Source organism: Rhincodon typus, chromosome 12 (genome assembly GCF_021869965.1).
Source record: "Rhincodon typus isolate 14 chromosome 12, sRhiTyp1.1, whole genome shotgun sequence".
In the NCBI taxonomy this organism is placed as follows: domain Eukaryota; kingdom Metazoa; phylum Chordata; class Chondrichthyes; order Orectolobiformes; family Rhincodontidae; genus Rhincodon; species Rhincodon typus.
In genome coordinates this window covers 6,889,567-6,911,636 of record NC_063343.1, presented here as the reverse complement: position 1 = coordinate 6,911,636, position 22,070 = coordinate 6,889,567, and the positions used below count along the sequence as shown (strand labels likewise).

At 41.9% G+C, this 22,070-nt stretch overlaps 1 protein-coding gene across 1 annotated transcript in view; it reads left to right on the top strand.

Moving 5' to 3' along the window:
- The window catches only part of LOC109930356 (B-cell receptor CD22-like), an 80,615-nt gene that overhangs the window by 20,865 nt on the left and 37,680 nt on the right, over nt 1-22,070 (top strand). The window contains exons 3-4 of the mRNA XM_020529873.2: nt 11,593-11,943; nt 13,006-13,290. Of these exons, the coding sequence (XP_020385462.2) occupies nt 11,593-11,943; nt 13,006-13,290 (636 nt within the window). The remainder of the gene's footprint in view (nt 1-11,592; nt 11,944-13,005; nt 13,291-22,070) is intronic.

Sequence of the window (22,070 nt, the reverse complement as noted above, 5' to 3'; positions counted from 1 at the left end):
CAACATCTTTCCTTTAACAGGGAGGCCAGAATTGAACACAGTATTCCAAAAGTGGCCAAACCAACCAGCCGCAACATGACACCCCAATTCCTTTTCTCAATGCACTGACCAATTAAGGCAAATGTACCAAACGCTTTCTTCACTACTCTGTCTACCTGCGACTCCACCTTCAATGTCTCTTTGTTCAACAACATTCCTCAGGACACTGCTATTATGTGTATTAGTCCTGCTCCGATTTGCCTTACCAAAATGCAACATCTCACATTTATCTAATTATATCCCATCTGCAACTCTTCAGCCCATTGGTCCATCTGATCAAGGTCCCATTGTACTCTGAGGTAACCTTCTTGGCTATCCACTACACCATCAATTTTGATGTCATCTACAAACTTACTAACCATTTCTCCTGTACTTACATCCAAATTATTTATATAAATGACAAAAAGCAGTGGACCCAGCACTGATCCTTGTGGCACACTACTGGTCACTGGCCTCCATTCTGAAAATCAACCCTCTACCACCATGAGAAAACAAGGTGTAGACCTGGATGAGCACAGCAGGCCAAGCAGCATAATGCTGCTTGGCCTGCTGTGTTCATCCAACTCTACACATTGTTATCTCAGATTCTCCAGCATCTGCAGTTCCTACTACCCCTCTACCACCACCCTCTGTCTCATACCCTCGAGCTAATTTTGTATCCAAATGGCTAGCTTTCCCTGGATTCCATGTGATCTAACATTGCTAACCTGTCTACCATGTGAAACCCTGTCGAAAGCCGTACTGAAATCCATGTAGACAAAGCCCATCACTCTGCCTTCATCAATCTTCTTTGTAACTTCTTTAAAAAACTCAAGTTAGTGAGACATGATTTCCCAAGCACAAAGCCACCTTGACTATCCCTAATCAGTCTTTGCCTTTCCAAATGCATTTAAATCCTGCCCTTCAGGACACCCTCCAACAACTTTCCCACCACTGATGTCAGGCTCACTGGTCTATGGTTCCCTGGTTTTATCCTACCAGCTTTCTTAAATAGTGGCATCACGTTAGCCAACCTTCAGTCTTCTGGCACCGCACCTGTAGCTATCAATGATACAAATATCTCAGCAAGGGGCCCAGTAATCACTTCCCTAACTTCCCACAAAGTTCTGGGATACACCTGAGGATTTATCCATCTTTATGCATGTTAAGATATCCAATACCTCCTCCTCCATAATATGGACATTTTTCAAGATATCACTATTTATTTCTTTAAGGTCTCTATCTTCCATATCCTTCTCCATGGTAAATACTGATGCAAAATACTCGTTTAGTATCTTACCCATTTCCTGCAGTTCCACACATTGGCCACCTTGTTCAAACAAGAACAAAGAACAATACAGCACAGGAACAGGCCCTTCGGCCCTCCAAGCCTATGCTGACATGTTTTGCCCTTCCATACTAAAACTGTCTTCACTTACAAGATCCCTCTATTCCCTTCCTATTCATATATTCGTCCAAGTGCTTCTTGAATGCTGCTATGGTGATGATCTTTAAGGGGCCCTACTCTCTCCTTAGTTGCTCTTTTGTCCTTAATGTATTGTTGGGTATCTTTGGATTCTCCTTAACCCTATTTGCAAAGCTATCTCATGTCTCCTTTTTGCCCTCCTGATTTCCCTCTTAGGTGTACTCCTACTGTCCTTATACTCCTCTAGCAATTTGCTCAATCTCTGTTGTCTATATCTAACCTATGCCTCTTTTTTCTTGAACAGAATCTCAATTTCTCTAGTCATCCAGCATTCCCTACACCTACCAGCCTTGCCCTTCACCCTAATATACGTCTCTGGACTCTTATTACCTCATTTTTGAAAGGATTCCATTGTCCCATGTCCCCTTTCCTGTAATTAGCTGCCCCCAATCAAGTTTTGAAATTCTTTGCCAATGCCGTTACAATTAGCCTTACTCCAATTTAGAACTTTAACTTTTCGATCCGGTCTAACCTATTCTATCACTATTTTAAAAGTAAAAGAATTAATGTCACTGGCTCCAAAGTGCTTTCCCCACTGACACCTCAGTCACCTGCCCCTGCCTTATTTCTCAAGAGTAGGTCAGGTTTTGCATCTTGTTTAGTAGGTACATCCACATGCTGAATAAGAAAATTCTTGTACACACTTAACAAATTCTTGTCCATCCAACCCCTTAACACTATGGCAGTACCAGTCTATGTTTGAAAAGTTAAAATCCCCTACCATCACAGCGCTATTATTCTTACAGTTATCTGAGATGTCCTCACAAATTTGCTTCTCAATTCGCCTCTGACTATTGGGTGATCTGTAGTACAATCCCAATAAGGTGATCATCCCTTTCTTATTTCTCAGTTCCACCCAAATAACTTCACTGGGCGTACTCCCAGGAATATCCTCGCTACGTACAGCCATAATGCTACCCCTAAACAAAAACACCACTCCCCCTCCTGTCTTGCTCCGCCCCTCTATCCTTCCGATAGCATCTATACTCTGGAACATTAAGCTGCCAGTCCCAACCATCCCTCACTCATGTTTCAGTAATAGTTATGATAACCCAGTCTCATGTTCCCAACTGTGCCCTGGATTCATCTGCTTTACCTGACACGCCCCTTGCATTAATATAAGTGCAGTTTAATTAATCAGTTTTACCTTGTTCTCTGCCTTGCTCTTGCCTGCCTTGACTATTTGACTTGCTCGTCTTCTCAGCTCACACTTATCTCTTTTCTCACTAACGCCCCTACCCACCTTACTAATTTAAAGTTTTCCGAATAGCAGTAGCAAACCTGCCCGCCAGAATATTGGACCCCTTCCAATTCATATGCTCCTTATACAGTTCACATCCAACCCAGCTTGTATTCGAATGATTAACATGTGAAATGTTGGTTAAAAAAATTTGGCCTCGTGGAATAGGGAGCGAGTGTCAGCTTGGATAATAAAGTTGGCTAAAGGAAAGAAACAAATAAGTTGCTGTGAATGTTTTCTCTTCTAGACTGGAGGCTGATATTTCCAAAGGCTTGAGGAACTCTGATTTTTTTATATATACATATGATTGGACACTACAATCCGAGTAAAATTTCAATATTTGCCAATGATGCTAAAAGTGAAGGAATGCCTGATAGTGGGGATGATATGAATGAATTGCAACATGACATAGATAGGCCATAAGAATGTGTAGAGAAATAGGAGATGGAATTTGAGAGGAAAAATATGTTGTGATGCACTTTGGCAGAAGTAACAGCGGAACAGGATATAGACTGGCTGGGCTTCAGCTAGAATATTGTGCCCAGTTATGGCCACTGCACACTAGAAAAGATGAGAAAGTCCTTGAGAAGGTGGGAAGGTTAATGAGACTAATGGTAAGAAATTTTAGCTACAAGGTTGATTTGGAGAACTTAGTGATGTTCTCTATTGAAAAAGGGGGAATGAGGGGAGATGTAATGGATTTATACAAGATTATGACAGGCTTGGATAAGGCAGACAAAGAAAAGCTGAAACAGAAAACAGAAATTGCTGGAAAAGCTCAGCAGGTCTGGCAGCACATGTGGGGAGAAATCAAAGTCAATATTTCAGGTCGAGTAACCCTTCCTCAGGGTTGCTGTTTTCATTTGCTAATCTTCAAGGAACAGGGGACACATGTTTAAGGTTGTTGACGGGGTGGGTTGGGAGGACTGAAAGGAATAGACAAATGGGCTGAATGACCTCTTCCTGTGCCATAATGACTCTCTAACTCCATGTCATAGAGCACTACTGTATACAATGCAGTTTTGTTGGAACTATCAACCTTGATATTTGGCTTGAGTGGTACAAATGGATCTCTTTCAATATAGAGAATTGAATGTAGAAATAGAATATTTGCATAAATCTCCTGCTTCCTGTCACATTTGCCTTACAAATGTTTAAGGTCGGTGAATTTTCATCATATGAAGAAGAGATTAGAGATGAGTAGCTTTTAAATAAGTGTAGACACAACGGAAGGATAGTTTGCGTAGAAATAGCAGAAGACAGGTTTGGAGGGCAGGGATGATTAAATGGTGAAAGGGGAGAGTGGAGTAATGTAAAAGTCAGTGATAATAGAACAAATGTAGAAACAGAGGAAGTAGCAAATAGTAATAGATGTGTTCCACCTACCCTCTCTCCACACCCCCGCCCACCACTGAAATAAGCAGCAGAACTTATCTATATTCACAACAGGGTACTAGCAATTACTTGAAGGCACCACTCCAAAATGTTTGCACAGGGCAACCAGTACAGTTCTTTCTGCTATAACACAATAGTTGCGCTCTTGTGTGACCTCGCGCTCGAGAAAATTGTGCAATAAAAACAACAAGGATTTTGGAAAAAATAGGGTTAGGGGCAGACCACCAAAAATATTACTGAAAATCGAAACAAATTATGTTAGCCTAACACAAAGGATGGCGCAGTTTAAATAACTGTTAAGATCATATCTAATAATGAAATAATACAGTAAATTTAACACTTTGCCTTGAAAAAATTTGAAGATAACTTGATGGGGGAGGAAGGTGGTTTTGAGGTTGCTGAGATGTTAAGACAGGGGCTGAGGGTCATTGTCATCATCATCTTCAGGTGCAGTTATGGTTGCAGGGTTAGGACAAAAAATAGTTAATCCAGAAGGATTATGGTGGCACGGTGGCTCAGTGGTTAGCACTGCTGCCTCACAGCGCCAGGGACCCGGATTTGATTCCACCCTCGGGCGACTGTCTATGCGGCGTTTGTATGTTCTCCCTGTGTCTGCGTGGGTTTGCTCCGGTTTCCTCCCACAGTCCAAAGATGTGCAGGTTAGGCAGATTGGCCATGCTAAATTGCCCAGAGTGTTCAGTGATGTGTCGCTTAGGTGGGTTACAGGGGGATGGGTGTGGGTGGGATGTTCCAAGGGTTGGTGTGGACTTGTTGGGCCGAAGGGCCTGTTTCCACACTGTAGGGGTTCTATGTTCTATGTTCTAGAAGTGGATGGCTGTGGTTCATTCTCCTCTGACTGTTTCTTGAGGATTGAATTGAAGGAGGACATCTAGTTTTTTGCTGCTTTGCCATTTTTCTTCTTTCATAAAGATGTTCATAGGATGTCAAATAAGATCTTATTCCACGAACTGTTATCCTGCTGCATTCTGCATTGTAATCATGGTCTTCGAAGAGCTGCGACTGCTTCTAAACTTCCCTTGAAGGCAAAAGAGAAGTGGAAAGCTCTCATGGTGCTGCATCCTGGACTTCATCTCCAGCTTCCACTTCCCCCTCTGCAACAAGTTGTCGTAGATCAGCTTTAGAGACGTCTTTGCAGTGGGATTCAAGCAGCACTTCAACATCCTAACTCTCAACTTCTCCAAATCCAACTTGCTTTGCAAAAGCAATGCAATATTCTTCGATTCTTGAGAGTTCCTCTGATGGTTTAAAGCCTTTAAAATCATGAATAAAATCTGGGAGAAGCTTACGTCAAACTGTATTCAAGCAATCCTTACTGATATCACCCCAGGCCTCCACAATAATGTTAGATGCATTCTTGATGTTAAAGCTCTTCCAAAATGGAAGACCATTGTCCTTATCCCCCTCAATGACTGCAATTAGCCTTTTAAATGTGCACCTTAAATAATAACTTTTAAAAGCTACTATTGCACCTGGTCCATGGGTTGAAGGAGAGGGGTTGTGTTTGGGGGTAGAAATAGCACTTCTGATATTTTCAGAAAGCTTAGCAATGGTAGGAGGATGGCTTGGTGCATTATCCAGAATGAGGAGAATCTTGAAATCCAAATTTTTTTCTTGCAATAATTTCTAAAAAATATCTTTGAAAACATCAACAATAAAGCCAGAAAAAATTGCCCCATCATCCAAACCCCTTTGCTTGATCTAAAGTAGAAACCTAGCGAGGACTTATGGTAACCTTTCAAGGCTCGCGGGTTGGCAGAACTACGCACCATAACAGAGTTAAGCTTTAAGTCTCCACTGGCATTGGCACCCAACCGCATAGTGGTACGATCCTTTGCCACCTTAAAGCCTGGAGCATGTGCTTCATTCATAGAAATGTAGGTTTGTGATGGCATTTGCTTCCAGTATAAACCTGCCTCATCCAAACTGAAAACTTAATCTAAGTTGTAGCCTTCTTTCTCAGTCAATTTTTTCACTGTGGGAGGAAATGTCATCGCATGTTCCTCATCTGCGCCGGCAGCTTCACCAAATAACCTTATGCAATGGAAAGCATATTGGTTGTTAAAACCAGTGAACCAGCTACGACTAACACTAAAGGCAGGCACATCTGCAAGATTTTCAGCTTTTTTCTTTAGGTCTTCATAAATTGATAAGGCTTTCTTTTTGATGACGAGAAAGCTGGTCCCAGGTTGCTTTCTCGTTTGATCTTCTAGAAGCCATACCATCTCATCAAGTTCGTATGGCCATGATCTCACATGATTTCAGAAGAAGGGTCCCAATCCGAAACGTCAGGTTTCCTGCTCTTCTGATGCTGTCCAGCCTCCTGTGTTCCTCCAGCTCTACACTGTGTTATTTCTGACTCCAGCATTGGCAATTCTTACTATCTCTTTCCTAGCGCTCAGACTTGTTCCTGCAATACAGCTTGTTTTAATCTTTTCTGCATTGTCTTTAATGGTGCATAAGGTAGACTCCTTTATTCCTGTTGCACAAACAATATCACATGTTCATTCTTTACTGTTCCAAGCGGTCTACAATATCTAGCTTCTCGTCAAGTGTTGTAGCCTTTCTTTTACGTTCACTGTCCACAATTTTATTCCCAGGATGCTTCTTGTCAACATTCTTGTTAATTTGTCCTCCCATACTTATGGGTAATAGCAAAATTTGCAAAAAAAAGGGTGAAAATTACGAGTACTTCTCAAAAAGCACTTCACAGCAAAGCATGTAAGTCAATATGATGTTAATGCGGAGAATCTGTTGGCATGAACATTGTATTCCTTTGTGCATTGCAACACTTAAAACGTTGGGGATGGAATCGTGTAATAGCCGACACACGTATATTTCACAAATTTTGCAAGCAGTGTTCACCTACTCATGAATCGCGTTACAGCCAATTTGTGTTGACGAAACATGTGTAATAGCAGAAAGGACTGTACCATTGTGGGTCCACTCAATTAGTAACTTGCCTGAATTATGTTGTTGTTGTTGTTGACTAGGTTCTAGCTATTAGTTAATTTTACAATGTATTGTGTGAAAAGCCTTTAGCTGTCCCTCACTGTGTTCTACACTGATTACCATGCAACCAAATCTACTTTGACATTTAGACATATATTTGAATTTCCCACATTGTGTGCTTTGTTATCATTTTTTATGATTGGTTATCAGTGTGGATTTCCATTACATTTGTACTTGACCTTATTTCTGAGACTACAGATGTCAGGTATTCGGCTCAGAGTGTATGAACAATGACAGCTGTTGACAGAGACTGCAAACTCCAATAGAAACATAGCAAATAGGTGCAGGTGTAGGCCATTCAGCCCTTCGAGCCTGCACCACCATTCTGGCTGATCATGCAATCTCAGTATCTCACTCCTGCTTTCTCTCCATACCTCCTTAATCCCTTTAGCTGTAAGGGCCACATCCACCTTCCTCTGAAAAATCTAACAAACCGGCCCCAACAGCCTCCTGTGGGAGAGAATTCCACAGGTTCACAACTCTCTGAGTGAAGAAATTCTTCCTCAACTCAGTCCTGAATGGCTTACGCCTGATCCTTAGACTGTGACCCCTGGTACTGGACTTCACCAATACTGGGAACATTCTTCCCACATCTAGCCTGTCCAGTCCCATCAGAATTTTGATATGTTTATATGAGATCATCCCTCATTCTTCTAAATTCCAGTGATCCCAGTCAATCCAATCTTTATTCGTATGTCAGTCCTGCCAACCTGGGAATCAGTCTGGTGAGTCTTTGCTGGACTACTTCTTTAGCAAGAATGTCCTTCCTCAGACTAACAGAACAAACTGCACACAATACTCAAGGTGTGGCCTCACCAAGGTCCTATATATCTGCAGCAAGACATCTTTATTCTGATACTCAAGTCCTCTTGCTATGAAGGCCAGCATGCCATTAGCTTTCCTCACTGCCTGCTATATCTTCATGCCAACCTTCGGCAACTGTTCCACCATGTCACCCAGGTTTCATTGCACCTCACCTTTTCCTAAACTGCCACCATTCAGCTAATAACCTGCCTTCCTGTTTTTACGAACAAATGGATTTCCTCACGGTTATCCACATTATATTGCATTTGCCAAGTACTTGCCCACTAAGTCAGTCTGTGGTTAGCTGTTCCCAACTAAAGCACCAGTTGATCAGGAGGGGAAATAAATCAGTCTGAAGTCCCCAACCTTCCAAACTTAACAGCAAGAAATGGCCCTTGGCCCTATCTAGCCTCATCCCCACAACTGCAATACTTGCATAATGTATGCCCTCCCCACACCAAGCTAAAGTTTATATGATCATCTTGGGAAGAGCAGATTAAAACCTGGACCAGTTCGGGTGCAAAAAATAAGGAAATTTCTTCTGATCTACATGAAATAATGCACATTCAACCGCTGTGCAAATTCTACACAGTGATCACCACCCCTGTCAGAAATGGATCGAACTCTCACTTGAAGGAATGTAGTGAATCAAAAAAAGAACCACATCTTGATTCCTAACCTTGTTCTAGCCTTACATTACTTCATATCATGATGCTCCCTAAACTATTCAGTTAAAACAAGCCACCTGGAGGAACACAATTTAATGCCTTCATCATCCTAGAAAAGTTGATCAAATCACCCTTAGGTGTAAGAGAAATAAACTATTGCAAACTCCGTAAATCTGATCTAAAAACAGAGAGTTCTGAAGTCACTCAGCAGGTCTGGCAAAAGATTTACCAAAAAAAAAAGAGCTAAACTGGACTTGAAACATTAATGTTGTTTCTCTTTCCACAGATGCTAATGGACCTACCAAGTTTCTCCAGCACTTTCTATTTTTATTCCACATTTAAGCATACTTGTCTCCATGGTATTGAAGAATGAAACGGATATTTATCACAGCTTACTTTTCTGTGCAGGCATTACATACACAAACATATAAGTGAGTGGGCTAACATTAAACTTTGAGATACAACAGAGAGACAGAGTCACACCACACGTAAGATAGAGTATGAGAACTTTATGCCTTGAGTTCACAGTGAAGATATCACGAGCATGTCTCTTAAAGAGATACTGACGTATTGGCTTTAAGACACCACACAACGCCTACCAGACTCTACATTCAATGAATGATCTTCTACCATTCCAACAAGATGTAGCTAGATGCTACCGCCAAAACCATCTTCCCTTCCCTTCAGTTTGAGTATTTTGAAGGAATTATTCACTTTGTAACACCTTATCCCTCTCCTCAATTTCTCATATCTCAGTCACCTTTTCAACAACCACCAATTACACCTCTGCAAGTGCAGAAGATGTAACTCCTATCCCCTTATCTCCTCCTTTCACACTCCAAGGCCCAGATGTTAATTTCAGTCAAAGACTGATTTCCTTACACTTCTTTGCATTTGGTTTAACGTATTCATTGCTCACAATGTGATTTCCTCCATAATATATGACCAAAGGGAGACTTGTTTATGCATGTTATTATCTAGGGGCTCTCATGGCAAAATGGTAGTGTCCCTTCATCTGAACCAGACGGCCTGGGTTCAAGTCCTACCAACTTCAGAAGTGAGTAAGAATATTTCTGAACAGATTGGTTAGAGGTATCTCTAATTTGCAAGGACATACTAAAACCATTCAGTAAATGGAAACAGTTCATGAACATAGCAGACTGCTATTTTCACAAGGGCAGTTGGGGATGAGCAATAAATATTGACCTGGCCAGCAATGCTCAAATCCCCCAGAATAATATTGAAAGGGCAATTGGTCCATCATACCTGAGTATAGAGATTTCGGCCTCATCTTACATGACGTGTGACCTGCTACTTCTCTGTTGTAACCTCGTATTATAGGCAATATTAAAGCAATACCTGAGAAAATTTATTAATTTTGGTCGTACAGGGTCAAACCTGATATATTACACCAAGTCATTTATAAGGGAAAAGCAAGACCAAATGCATTATATCATAATACCATGTTGCAACAGGAACACAAAGGCATTGAATGCAGAATGTGGCCTGAATGCTGTAGGGTCTGCAGTCATCCAGGCAAGTGGAAAGTATTCCATCATCCTCATGACTTGTGCCTTGTAGATGGTAGATAAGCTATGGCGAGACAGGAAGTGAGTATTTTTTTTATTGATTCATTTGTAGGATGAGGGTGTCACTTGTTGGCCAGTTTTATTGCCCGTCCCTAGTTGCATTTGAGAAGGTGCTGCCTTGAACCACTGCAGTAGCCCTCCTGTAGGTTAAAACCCACAATGCCCTTATAGGGGGGCCTTTGACCCAGTGGCAGTGAAGGAACGGCAATATATTTCCAAGTCAGGATGGTGAGTATCCTGGTGTTCCCATATATCTGCTGCCCTTGTCCTTCTGGATGGAAGTGGTCGTGGGTTTGGAAGGTGCTGTCTGAGGATCTTTGGTGAATTTCTGCAGAGCGCCTTGTAGATAGTCCACACTGCTGCTACTGAGCGTCAGTGGTGGAGGGAGTGGGTGCTTGTGGATGTGGTGCCAGTCAAGCTTTGTCCTGGATGGTGTCGAGCTTCCTGAGTGTTGTTGGGGCTGCACTCATCCAGGCAAGTTGGGGGTATTCCATCACACTCCTGACATGTACCTTGTAGATGGTGGACAGGCTTCGGGAAGTCAGGAGGTGAGTTACTCACCGCAGTGTTCCTATCCTCTGCCCTGCTCTTGTAGCCGCCATTACTCACCGCAAAATTTCAATTCTCTGAACTTCTGCTGTAGCCAATGTTTATAGTCCAGTTCAGTTTTTGAACAATGATAACATACAAGATGTTGACTGAGTAATTCTAATTTGTTGATAAGGTACAGTATTTTGCTCTGCAATTAGTTTCCAAGATTAGATACCTTCCCCGAGAGAAGTGTTTAAAGTTAATGGAAATGCCCAAGAACAAAGATTAAGCAATAAAGCCTACTGCAAACATAACTCTTTGATCTAAATTTGCAATCGTGCCCATCTCCAGTAGGTCAATTGATAACCATGGACAGAATGTACTGGTGAGTTGGAGGGGCCTGGGTTCCTGGCCCAATTCTCAACAAGGACATAATGATGAGGTGATCAGTTTTAGGGCCTTTTTGAGTCATCGAGCACACCAAGTAGAGATCCCTTATCCTCTTCAAAAAGTGTTGTGGGATTTTCTTATGTCTAACTGAGAGCTAAGGTCTCATTCAAAAACTGCACCTACAACAATGTAGAACTTCGATAAATCGGGCATTATGTGTTCAAGTCTTGCCGTTTGAATTTGATCTTCTGTTTGAGTGAGGTGAGAGCAGTACCATTGAGCTTCAATTTCCTTGATCTTTATCTTCTAATTAAATGTACCATAAAATTGTCAGAAAAAAGTTAAACACGTATATAGCCTGTTGGATTGCAGTGGTGACAGAGGATTTGAGGTCAATGATATCAGTGTTTTCTTTTCTCTTTCTACCCACTCCCTACCCAGGTTATTCATCTGCAAACATGTGGGGTGTTTCAATTCCAACAACTCTTAATGCATTGGAAGGGACATCTGTGACCTTTAACTGTTCTTTCTGGTATCCTGGTATACGTGCATCCAGAATAATTGCCATGTGGTTACAAAATCTATGTCACGAAGACTCCGACAAACTGTACATGAGCGAGGAGCAACGCCCAGACTCTGGAGTAGAATTCATTGGAAATCTGACTCAGGGCAACTGTTCTCTTCGAATTAATGCTGTTCAGAAAAAGCACAATAACATTTTCTGCTTCAGATTTGTAATTCCACACAGAGACAGATGGACGGGACTACCAGGCTTGCAACTCACTGTTTACGGTAATTATTCCTGCCTGATAGTTACTTTCATAGAATCATCGAATCATACAGTGCAGAAGAGGCCCTTCAGCCCGTCAAATCTGCTCCGACACGTGGGAAACACTTGACCTTCAACCTAATCCCATTTAGCAGCACATGGCCCATACCCTTGAATGTGCCAACTGCTCATCCAGGTACTTTTTAAAGGATGTGAAGCACCTCGCCTCTACTACCCTCCCAGTCAGCACATTCCAGACCTCTGGGTAAAAAAAGATTATCCTCACATCCCTTCTAAACCTCCTGTCCCTCACCTAGAACCTGTGTCCCCTCATGACTGACTCTTCAGTTACTTCTGATTCACTCTGTCAATATCCTTCATAATCTTATACACCTCAATCAGATGAAAGCAATCCAAGCCTATCCAACCTTCCCTCATAACTTACAGTTCCATACGAGGCAACATCCTGGTGAACCTCCTCTGCACCTCTTCCAGTGCCATCAGATCCTTCCTGTAATGAGGCAATCAGAACTGCACATGGTACTCTAACTGTGGTCTCACTAAAATTCTGTACAACTCCATCACGACTTCCCAGCTTTTGTATTCTATGCCTCAATTGGTAAAGACAAGTCTCCCTTATGCCTTTTATCACAATCCTCCTAACATGCCCTTCCACCTTCAGAGATCTTTGGGCAAGCATGCTGAGGTCCCTTTGTGTCCCATGCCATTCACTGAATATTTTCTAGACAAATTACTCCTTCCAAAGTGTATACCTCACACCTTTCATGGTTGAATTCTGCCTGTCACTTATCTTCCCATTTGACCCCTGTTTTAATCTTCTTGTAGCCCACGACACTCAAACTCACTGTGAGCTACCCAACCAATCTTTGTGTCATCCACAAACTTAATAATTGAATCCCCAAACAGTCATGTGTGTAATTTATATAAATGTTGACTAATAGGGGACCCAGAACCGACCCCAGTTTTGCACAAGTGTCACCTATCTATATCCATCATTTATTTCATAATCGAGAAAACATAAACTAACCTGAAAATCTGTCACTTGTCTTTCCACTACCTTTCAGCCCGTCCAAAAAAACCCATTATCTCACCTTCGGAGTTGGTCGAAGGGGTCACGACCAATTTGAATTGTTCCTCCTCTAATATTGACGAAAAGACAAAGACCAGACTGAACTGGTATGGCCTTGCTGACCTGACAGCAGAACAATGCAATGATAATACAAGAGTGCTCAGCAGTTGTATCCGTTTCATCCCATCATATCAGGATCACAACAAGATCGTCAAATGTTCAGTAACCTACAGTGTGTTCTCATATTCTGATGAAGCCAACATTACTCTCAACGTTTCATGTAAGTTCCTCACCAGAACTGCACTCAGCTGTTACAATAGCCACAGTGACATGTCTCCGGTGAAAGACCTCTTCCGGTATTTTCTGCAAGTGCGACAAAATAAATGGTTGTTGAGTCAAAGGAGATGCTCGAGAGAGAGTAGCCAAAGATTTGGACCAAAGTTTGTTTTTCAAGAGGGTTCTGAAGCCAAGAAAACCTTGCCTTTATAAGTGACCCTTTTCGCAACCTCAAGGTGTCCTGAACAACTCCATAACCAATTCGCCATTTTGAACGAAGTGACCGCAAACAGCAATGAGATAATTGACAAGATCATCTGTTTTAGGTGTTGGGTAAATGTTGGTCAGGATGCTGAGAGAAACTCCCTGCTCCTATTACATCTAGCTGAGACAGGTAGTCCTTGGTTTAATAGGGGGAATTTAACAGAGAGAATCATATTAATCGTGGGCTATTGGAGTGGAAGGCCTAAGGGAGTGTCATGTCAGGAAAAGAGGCAGTTCAAGTCATCGCATTTTTGCTTATACTTTGCAGCACCTTCTTTATCTTTTATAGAAGTAGAAGGACATGAGACAGAAATTCTGCAACTTGAACTATTGACAGATCTCCTTAAACTAATGATAGACTTCCTTCGATAAGTGACCATGTGTGAATAAAACACATTCTTAACAGGTTAGAAATGTTAAGGTTCCTCATGGTTCAAATAAATAAAGGAAAATTGAATATTTCATAATTTATTAACGATCTCTCTGTCAATGCAGCTTGAAAATTAGCACATGTATGTTACTGTCAACCTGAGTGTTGTACAAAAACATGTAGACACAACTGATACTATTGATATACCAGCAGTTCCTCCTTTTGATGATGAATTGGCAGAGTAGTTTCGTACCTTATTTTGTTGTTTAATCCTAGTTGGACTGCTAAAACTAATCCCTGGGTAAAATTCCCCAATTTATACAATTCCAGGCAAGATACCCCAAATCACTACATTCCTCGGTAAAGAGAAATTAATTGGCTTTCTTTGATTGTTCATCTGCGACCTCAGTTGGTTTTAACATGATGAATTTAAAGATACACACCATTCCTTGTGAAACCCTTCCTCCCAGTTCCAAATTGCTTCATGTCTTCAAAGAGCCAATTTAACTTCACTGTTGAATGTAGATTAATAAATTGTTCCATAGCCTTACCCCGCTCCCCCCACCCTATCTTCTGCATAAAAATCAACTTGTTCCTAGCTACCATCAGTTCTGAGGAAGGGTCACTGGACCCAAAATGTTAACTTTGATTTCTCTCCACAGATGCTGCCAGATCTGTTGAGCTTTTCCAGCAATTTCTGTTTTTGGCTCATACTTACCTGGTTGCCTTTTATTTGCCCTCTGAAACGGCCCAATAATATAGTCGCTTATATCAAAGGCACCATTGCCAGGATAACTGGCTTCATGTCAATTGCTGCTCAGTAGTATCTCTCTTATCTCTGTACCATAAAGGTTGCAAGTTCAAGTTCTGCTGCAGAGAGTTCTAAACGTTTAACATACAAATGGATGAATCTATCAAGCTCTCCATTATGATGGTCTGGGCTTCATGACATGACATGCATAGTTGCCCTTTCTAGACAGAAACAAAATTTTAAAAATCCCAGGGAGAAGATACTATGAACAATTCGACTCTGAACTACTCCCCAAGACCCTGTGGACCGGTTACCATCATGTAAGTTTTAAATATTTGTCAAAAGCAAATGCAGGAAATCTGAACGAAAAGCAGAAAACCCTGGAGAAAATTAACAAGTCTGGCACCATCTGTGGGTTCTGAAGGATGTCATGTCAGAATCAAAATGTAACCTCTGTTTCTTTCTCCACAGGCGCTGTTGAATTTCTCCAGCACGTTCTGATTTTATTTCAAATATTTGCTCTCTTTTCCCATGCATGGGATAAAAATTATGATCTTATGGATTAAGTTTACATGTATAAGATAAATTCCCTTATGAAGCCATTGAGGTAAGGTAGCTGTCAGTATTGATTTATGATAGAGGATGGTGGATCTGCGGAGTATTTACAGCGTTCTCTATCCTACTTGAATTTTTCAGCAGTATTTTGCTGCTATTTCCAGTCGTCTTCTGAAACTTATTTTTATAGATGTTTGCAAGGAAGTAAATGAGGAAGGGTTGAGTTATGAAATTTGCGAAAGAGTGCATTTTGGTTCAGAGCCATTAGAATTCTGCAGTATTCTTGTCCAGCAGTAGTTCTTCTTTTATCTTTCAGCTTACGTTTTTGTCCACGTAAGGGATTATTAGATATAAGAGCAGGGTGTGCCTGAGCAGCGAGTAAAGTCTGAGGATTAAGGATGCAGATGAGCTGCGGAGGAAAATGAAGGTTCATTAAACGGGCACTAATGTGACAAATGGAAGATAAAATGGGGATAAGTGAACTTCTCCACTTTGGAAGGAAAAATAAAAAGAAACAGAATACTCTTAATATAGTGACAGTTCAGGAAATATGCTTCAGAGGTGTTCTCGCACAAGAATTGCAGTAAGTTAGCACGCAACTATCAGAATAAATTAGGATGATAATTGATGGGGTAGTGTCTATTCTGTCCTCTGTAATTTCGGGGCTGTCCAATACTACCAGTGACCCAGCTTATACCAAATTTCAGTTACCAAACCCCTTCCCTCATACTCACTGAGCTACATCAGCTCACCCTGATTTTTAAAGTTTTATTTGCAATGCCCTCCATAACCACACTTCTCCTGCCATCTTATATCTCTTCCAGCCCACAGATGCCCAGGAGATCATCTCCTGTGTGGCTCAGTGGCTAGCACTGCTGTTTCACAGTGTTAGGGACCCAGATTCAATCCCAGACTTGGGCAATTACCTGTGTGGTGTTTGCACGTTCTCACTGTGTCTGTGTGGGTTTCCTCCCACAGTCCAAAGATATGCAGGTTAGAAAGGTTGGTCATGCTAAATTGTTGAGAGATGTGCAAGCTAGGTAGATTAACCATGGGGAATGCAGGGACAGGACTGGATCTGATGCTCTTTGGAGGATCAGAATGAACTTGATGGGTCAAATGGCCTGCTTCTACTCTGTAATGATTCTCTGAGGTTAGCCACCCTCAGTTCTGGCTTCAGTCATCCACTGTGGCTACACTATTGGTAGCCGTGATTTCAGATGCTAGAGTCCTAAGATGTGGAATTCTATCCTTAAACCTTCCCTTCTTCCCATGTAACTTACATCTTTGACCAAGCTTCTGGTCATCTGATCTAATCTCTCCCCATGTGGCTTGCTGTCACATTTGGTTTTATAATGCTCTTGAGTAATACTTTGGGACATTTCACGATGTTAAAGTCAGTATATAGGAGCAAGTTGTTGTTATTGATGTAATTTCCATTTCAACAAGTTAGGAGGCTTCGCTGTATCCAATTCTGTAGAAGGACATGGGGAAAACACTTTCAGTCAGAAGCATTTGGAGACAATGATCAGAAAGGGTTCGATCTTGTGCTCTTCTGTCCAAGTTGGAGTTACATTGAGTTTTTAGGAAGGTTTTTAATTGGAGGCCCAGAGAGCTTTCTCACTAGATCTTACTTGGCTCACCTCCTCAGATACCCATCCTGCTCCTATGACATGTATCTTGGACAATTCCACTCCCACCTTACTGCACATTGATCGCCAAAAACCTTGACACTCACAGGATATCGACCAAAAGACCAGCATCCTTCGCACCCGCGCCATCTCTAGAATGTCACTTTTCACAAGACAAACTTTGATAATCCGGCATTGTCCCTCACCAGTGACATAATGGAACAGCAAAACAATCCTGCTCGTGTCATGTAAACCGCATGGCTGATTCTATCTTCACATTCAACCACGCCCTCTCAGCCTATTCACAGTTTAACAACCAGTTCACACTGTTTAATTCTCTGTAGCAATATCCTGCCTAAATCTCCTACATCACCATTATTCTGTGCCCATTTCCCACTGTATTTGTCATTAAGCATTGCGAACATCTCATAAAGCTGAGCAATTGGCCAATTCCAGCAATGAGCTTCTATCGACAACCAACAGAAGGGAATGTGGCCAAGACACACACACACACACACACACACAGGCTGCAGATCACTGCACAATGTAAAACAAATACTGGCATTGTGACCAACGCCGATATTATATTCCATGGTCATCTGCTACACCCAACTCTCATCAGAGTGGATGTCAACTGGGGTCTGTCTGGCTTGTAGTTTCCGACGCAGCTCAGTTTTGTCATAGACAACATCAACTTTCCTCTTGCCCAGTGCCCTCGTCCTCCTTTTCCGAAGACTGCTTCTTTACCTCCCACTTTGTCTATCACAGTGGCCCATTGCCAGCTCCAATTATGCAGAGGCCAATATGCCAGGATGATGTAGCACTGTCTGCGCAGACTACACTGGAGGGCACCGTACTCCAGACTAGTCCAAGCCACAGGACTACATCTTGAGAAGCCCCATCGCCCGCTCCACCATGCCCATGGTGAAAGCGTAGGCGGCATTGTACCAGTGCTCTGCATCAACCAGGGGGCTCCACAATGCTCACAGTGGGTAGCCCTTGACCCCCAGTAACCAGCCTTGTAAGGCTCCTAGACCCTCAAACACACCAGGTATACGAGAGTGCCACAGGATATCAGAATTATGCCAGCTGTAAGGGTAGTGTACCTTCACCTTCAGGATGTAATAACGCCAGGACACTCATGGAGTGGGACCCTTCCTGCTGATGAATTCCATAATGTTGTGACACAGCTCTCTCAGTCCTACATGTGTGCATTCAATGGTACCCTGCCCCTGGAGTTTCCAGCTATATTCCTGAATCCTGTACAGCCCTGGCTGCAGCACTGACCCTGCCATAAGAGGACAAAATGAACCAGTGTGACCTTACACAGAGACTTTCAGTCACCATCTTGGTGCATCTGTGGGAACACGACTGAGGGATCTTGTGCAGGTCACCCATCACACACTGAAAGGAACCAGTCACAGGGAGGGTCAAAGCAACAGTGACCTACCTAGCCACCGGGAGAGGCTGTCCTCCCACTCCTGCCACCCTCAGGACCCACTCGAGCATCCAGCAAAGTTCTATCACAGTGCCCATATGGACACCACACCTCAAAATGTTCCAGGAAACAGAGTTGGGATCAGAAACCTCTGTTTCTCCTGTGAACCACACATATCCTGCAGAGTTCTGCAGATGTCACCTTTGCGTGAGACCTCCTCAGCCTTCAACATGACTTGTTGTGGCTCCTGGGTTGGCATTGGTCCCAGCCCTAGAGTATTCACCTTGAACTTTACAATAAAGTTCAACTTCATAATAAAATAATAGAAGAAGCAAATAAAAATTGAGGGTAAATTTGTAACTTGTTTCAAGACTGACACCGAAAGCTTCTATAAATATGTAAAAGGGAAGAAAGAGCCAAAGTGAACTTGGGTCACTTAGAGAAATATTTGAGGGGAACCAGGTGTTATGGACCAGACCAGACCCCCTAAAAATATTTTAAGAAGGTGGTGTAGACCTGAACTTCTTCTTATTTTAAAGGCAAATGTGAAACATCTGTTCCAGATGCAATGCAACTGGTCAAACTACTCGATACTAAACAAAACACAATTTATTTAACCACTCTAATTAAAACACAACTAAAGAAAGAGGAATTTAGAATAACTTAACTCTGTTGGGAGCTTAACAGAATAATAGATACAGTGACTATTACTAATTAACTGTTTCAATATAGCAACATTCCATGAACACATCCCTTGCCAATAAAGGAAAATTAAGAAAACAGATTCTCACATGCAGTTCTCCCATCCAGGAGGAAAAATCGTCAAGAGGAAATTCAGAGAGAGTAGCAGCCAGCAGACTTTCGCTGAAGGTCTGTTGGCACCCCAATATCTTCTGACGCTACTGAAAATAAAAACAGAACCCAGAAATCTGGATCTGTGAGGGCTGGCCACACCCATGTAGGCTGCATTAAAAAAAAGGTATCCCAAGTTGTTTTCTCAAGTTGTCTTCAGTAGCCAGCTCCCACCCTAGCCTTACAACCGCTCTTCAAAATAAAACAGGACAAAATAACCTCTTAAAGTGACAGCATTGTCACACAGTAAATGGCAGCAGAGATGAATAGATACTTTCTGTCAGTCTTCACAGTAGAAGATAGCAATAGCATTCCAAAATCACTAATTAATCAAGGAGAGGAGAAGGAATAAATACAATAATTATCACGGGAGAAAAAGTGCTCAGAAAACTAATTGGGCAAAAGACCAACAAATCCATTGATCCTGATCAGATGTATCCCAGGATATTAAAGGACATAGCCGCAGAGATAGTAGATGTTCCAGTAATAACCTTCCAGGAATCCTTAGATTCTGGAACAGTTCCAGAAGATGGAAACCCTGTCGGTGTAACACCTTTTTAAATAAAGGAAGGAGACAAGAAACAGGTAACTATGGGCCAGTTAGTTTTAACAAAAGTTATTGGGAAAAATGTTACAGTCTGTCATAAAGGATGTAATAGCAGATCATTTAGAAATGTATAATATGATCAAGCAGAGTCAGGATTGGATCAGGAAGGGGAAATCATACCTGACAAATTTATCAGAATACCTTGAGGAGGTAACAAGCAGGATAGATAAAGGGGAAAGAATCAAATCATTTATTTGGATCTCCAGAAAGTATTTAATAAAATATCTCACATTGGACTACTTTTTAATAAGAGCCCAAGGTGTAGGGGGTGTATATTAGCATGGAGAGCGGATTGGTTAACTGATAGAAGACAGGGAGTTGGGATAAGGGGGGCATTTTCAAGATGGCAACCTGTAACTGGTGGTGTGCCACAGAGATCAGTGCTGGCACCATTAATCATTTACAACAATAAATTAATGACTCGGATGAGAAAAATGGATGTACTACAGCCAAGTTTGTAGATGACACAATAGTAGATGGGAAGGCAGGTGGTAAGGATGACACAAAAAGCTGAGTTGAGTCATTGGGCAAAAGCTGCACAGCTACAGAACAGGGGGAATTGGGAGTCCTTGATTATGAATCACAAAAAGCTAACATCCAAATTCCACAGGTAATAGGGAAGGCAAATGGAATGTTGGTCTTCATTTCAAAGAGAATAGAGTATAAAAGTAGGGAGGTTTTGCTAAACTATGCAAAACATTAGTCAAACCACAGCTGGATATTGTGAACAGATTTGGTCCCTTATTTAAGATAAGACACATTGGTATTGAAGGCAATCCAGAAAAGGTTTATTAATCTGACACTAGGTCTGGAGGGACTGCCTTCTGAGGAAAGCTTAAGTAAGTTGGGCCTATACAGGAATTGGAACATAGAAACAAGAGAGGCAACCTTATAAACAGACAAGGTTTTTGTTTCATCACACACACTTCCTAGGCAGCATTTATTGCCCGTTTCTAATGCCCTAAGGGCACTTAAGAGTCAACCACATTGCTGTGGGTCAGGAGTCACATGTAGGCCAGACTAGATTTCCTTACCTAAAGGACATTAGTGAAACAGATGAGTTTTTCTCACAATAAACAATGTTTTCATGGGCATTATTAGACACATAATTCCAGAATTAAAGAAAATTAAATTCAAATTCCACGGCAACAGGATTTGAACCCAAGTTCCCAGGGCATTACCTGCGTCTCTGGACAAATTGTCTCATGATCACACCACTAGGCCATCACATCCACTTTAGATTCCTGACGAACATAACAGGATAAATGCAAAGAGGTTGTTTCTCCTTGTGGCAGAGACGAGGATCAGAGGGCACAATCTCAGAATAAGGGGTCACACATTTAAGGCAGAGATGAGGAGGAATTTATTCTCTTACAGGATAGTAAATGTGTAGAGTTCTTTACCACAGAGGGCTGTCAAGGCTATGTTATTAAATATATGCAAAACTGAGGTGGATAGGTTTTTAATCACTGAAGGATAAAGGGTTATGGGGAAAAAGGCAAGAGAATGGAGTTGAAGATTGTCAGATTTGCCACAATCTCATTGAATGATGAAGCAGACTTGATGGGCTGAATGGCCTACTTCTGCTGCTATGCCTTATGGTCTTCAGAGCTTAAGCCTGCTTCTGAGCAGGAGACTATCAGCAGGCCTGGGCGCTTTTGGCTTAAAGATCAGGGAATGACAACCCAAGTCTTCTAAGTCATCCGGGGCCAGAATAAATCAAGGTCCCTCCAGCACCCATTACAAAAGTCATTACAGTATCGGACACCATGGTCACAGTGGGAGAAGAGGACTAACTGAGGGCACATAGCTGACATGGGGAAACATCATTGTAAATAGCTCATTACTTTTGTAAGTTTATGTTCATTTACACTGTTTGAATGTCCACTGTCCCATAATCATTTGGATATTGAACCTAGTTAAGTCACACTTATATACGAGTTGAGCAGTCTCTTCAAACCTCCCAAGAATAAAAGGTATAATGGCCAAACTTGGTTCATCTTCCACAAGCAACTGACCCCTTGACTGCAGGTAGCCTCAGATGTCAGGGATCCTTAAACCGTGAGATTGAGGGCTGCAGCCAAGGAGTTATAACTTAATGTGGAGAGCACTGGGGCTAAACACAGAGCACAGCGAATATACTCGGGTCTGGTCTGCACACGTCATGCTGCAGTTGCATCCTCATGAGGTAGAGGACGGAATCAGCAATGATTTGTCTTCATCCTTGGAAAAACGTTGCCAATCCTACATTTCATTTGTATCCAGGACATCCTATATCATTGGCTTCTGCAGGGTACAGAATGTCACAATGATAAG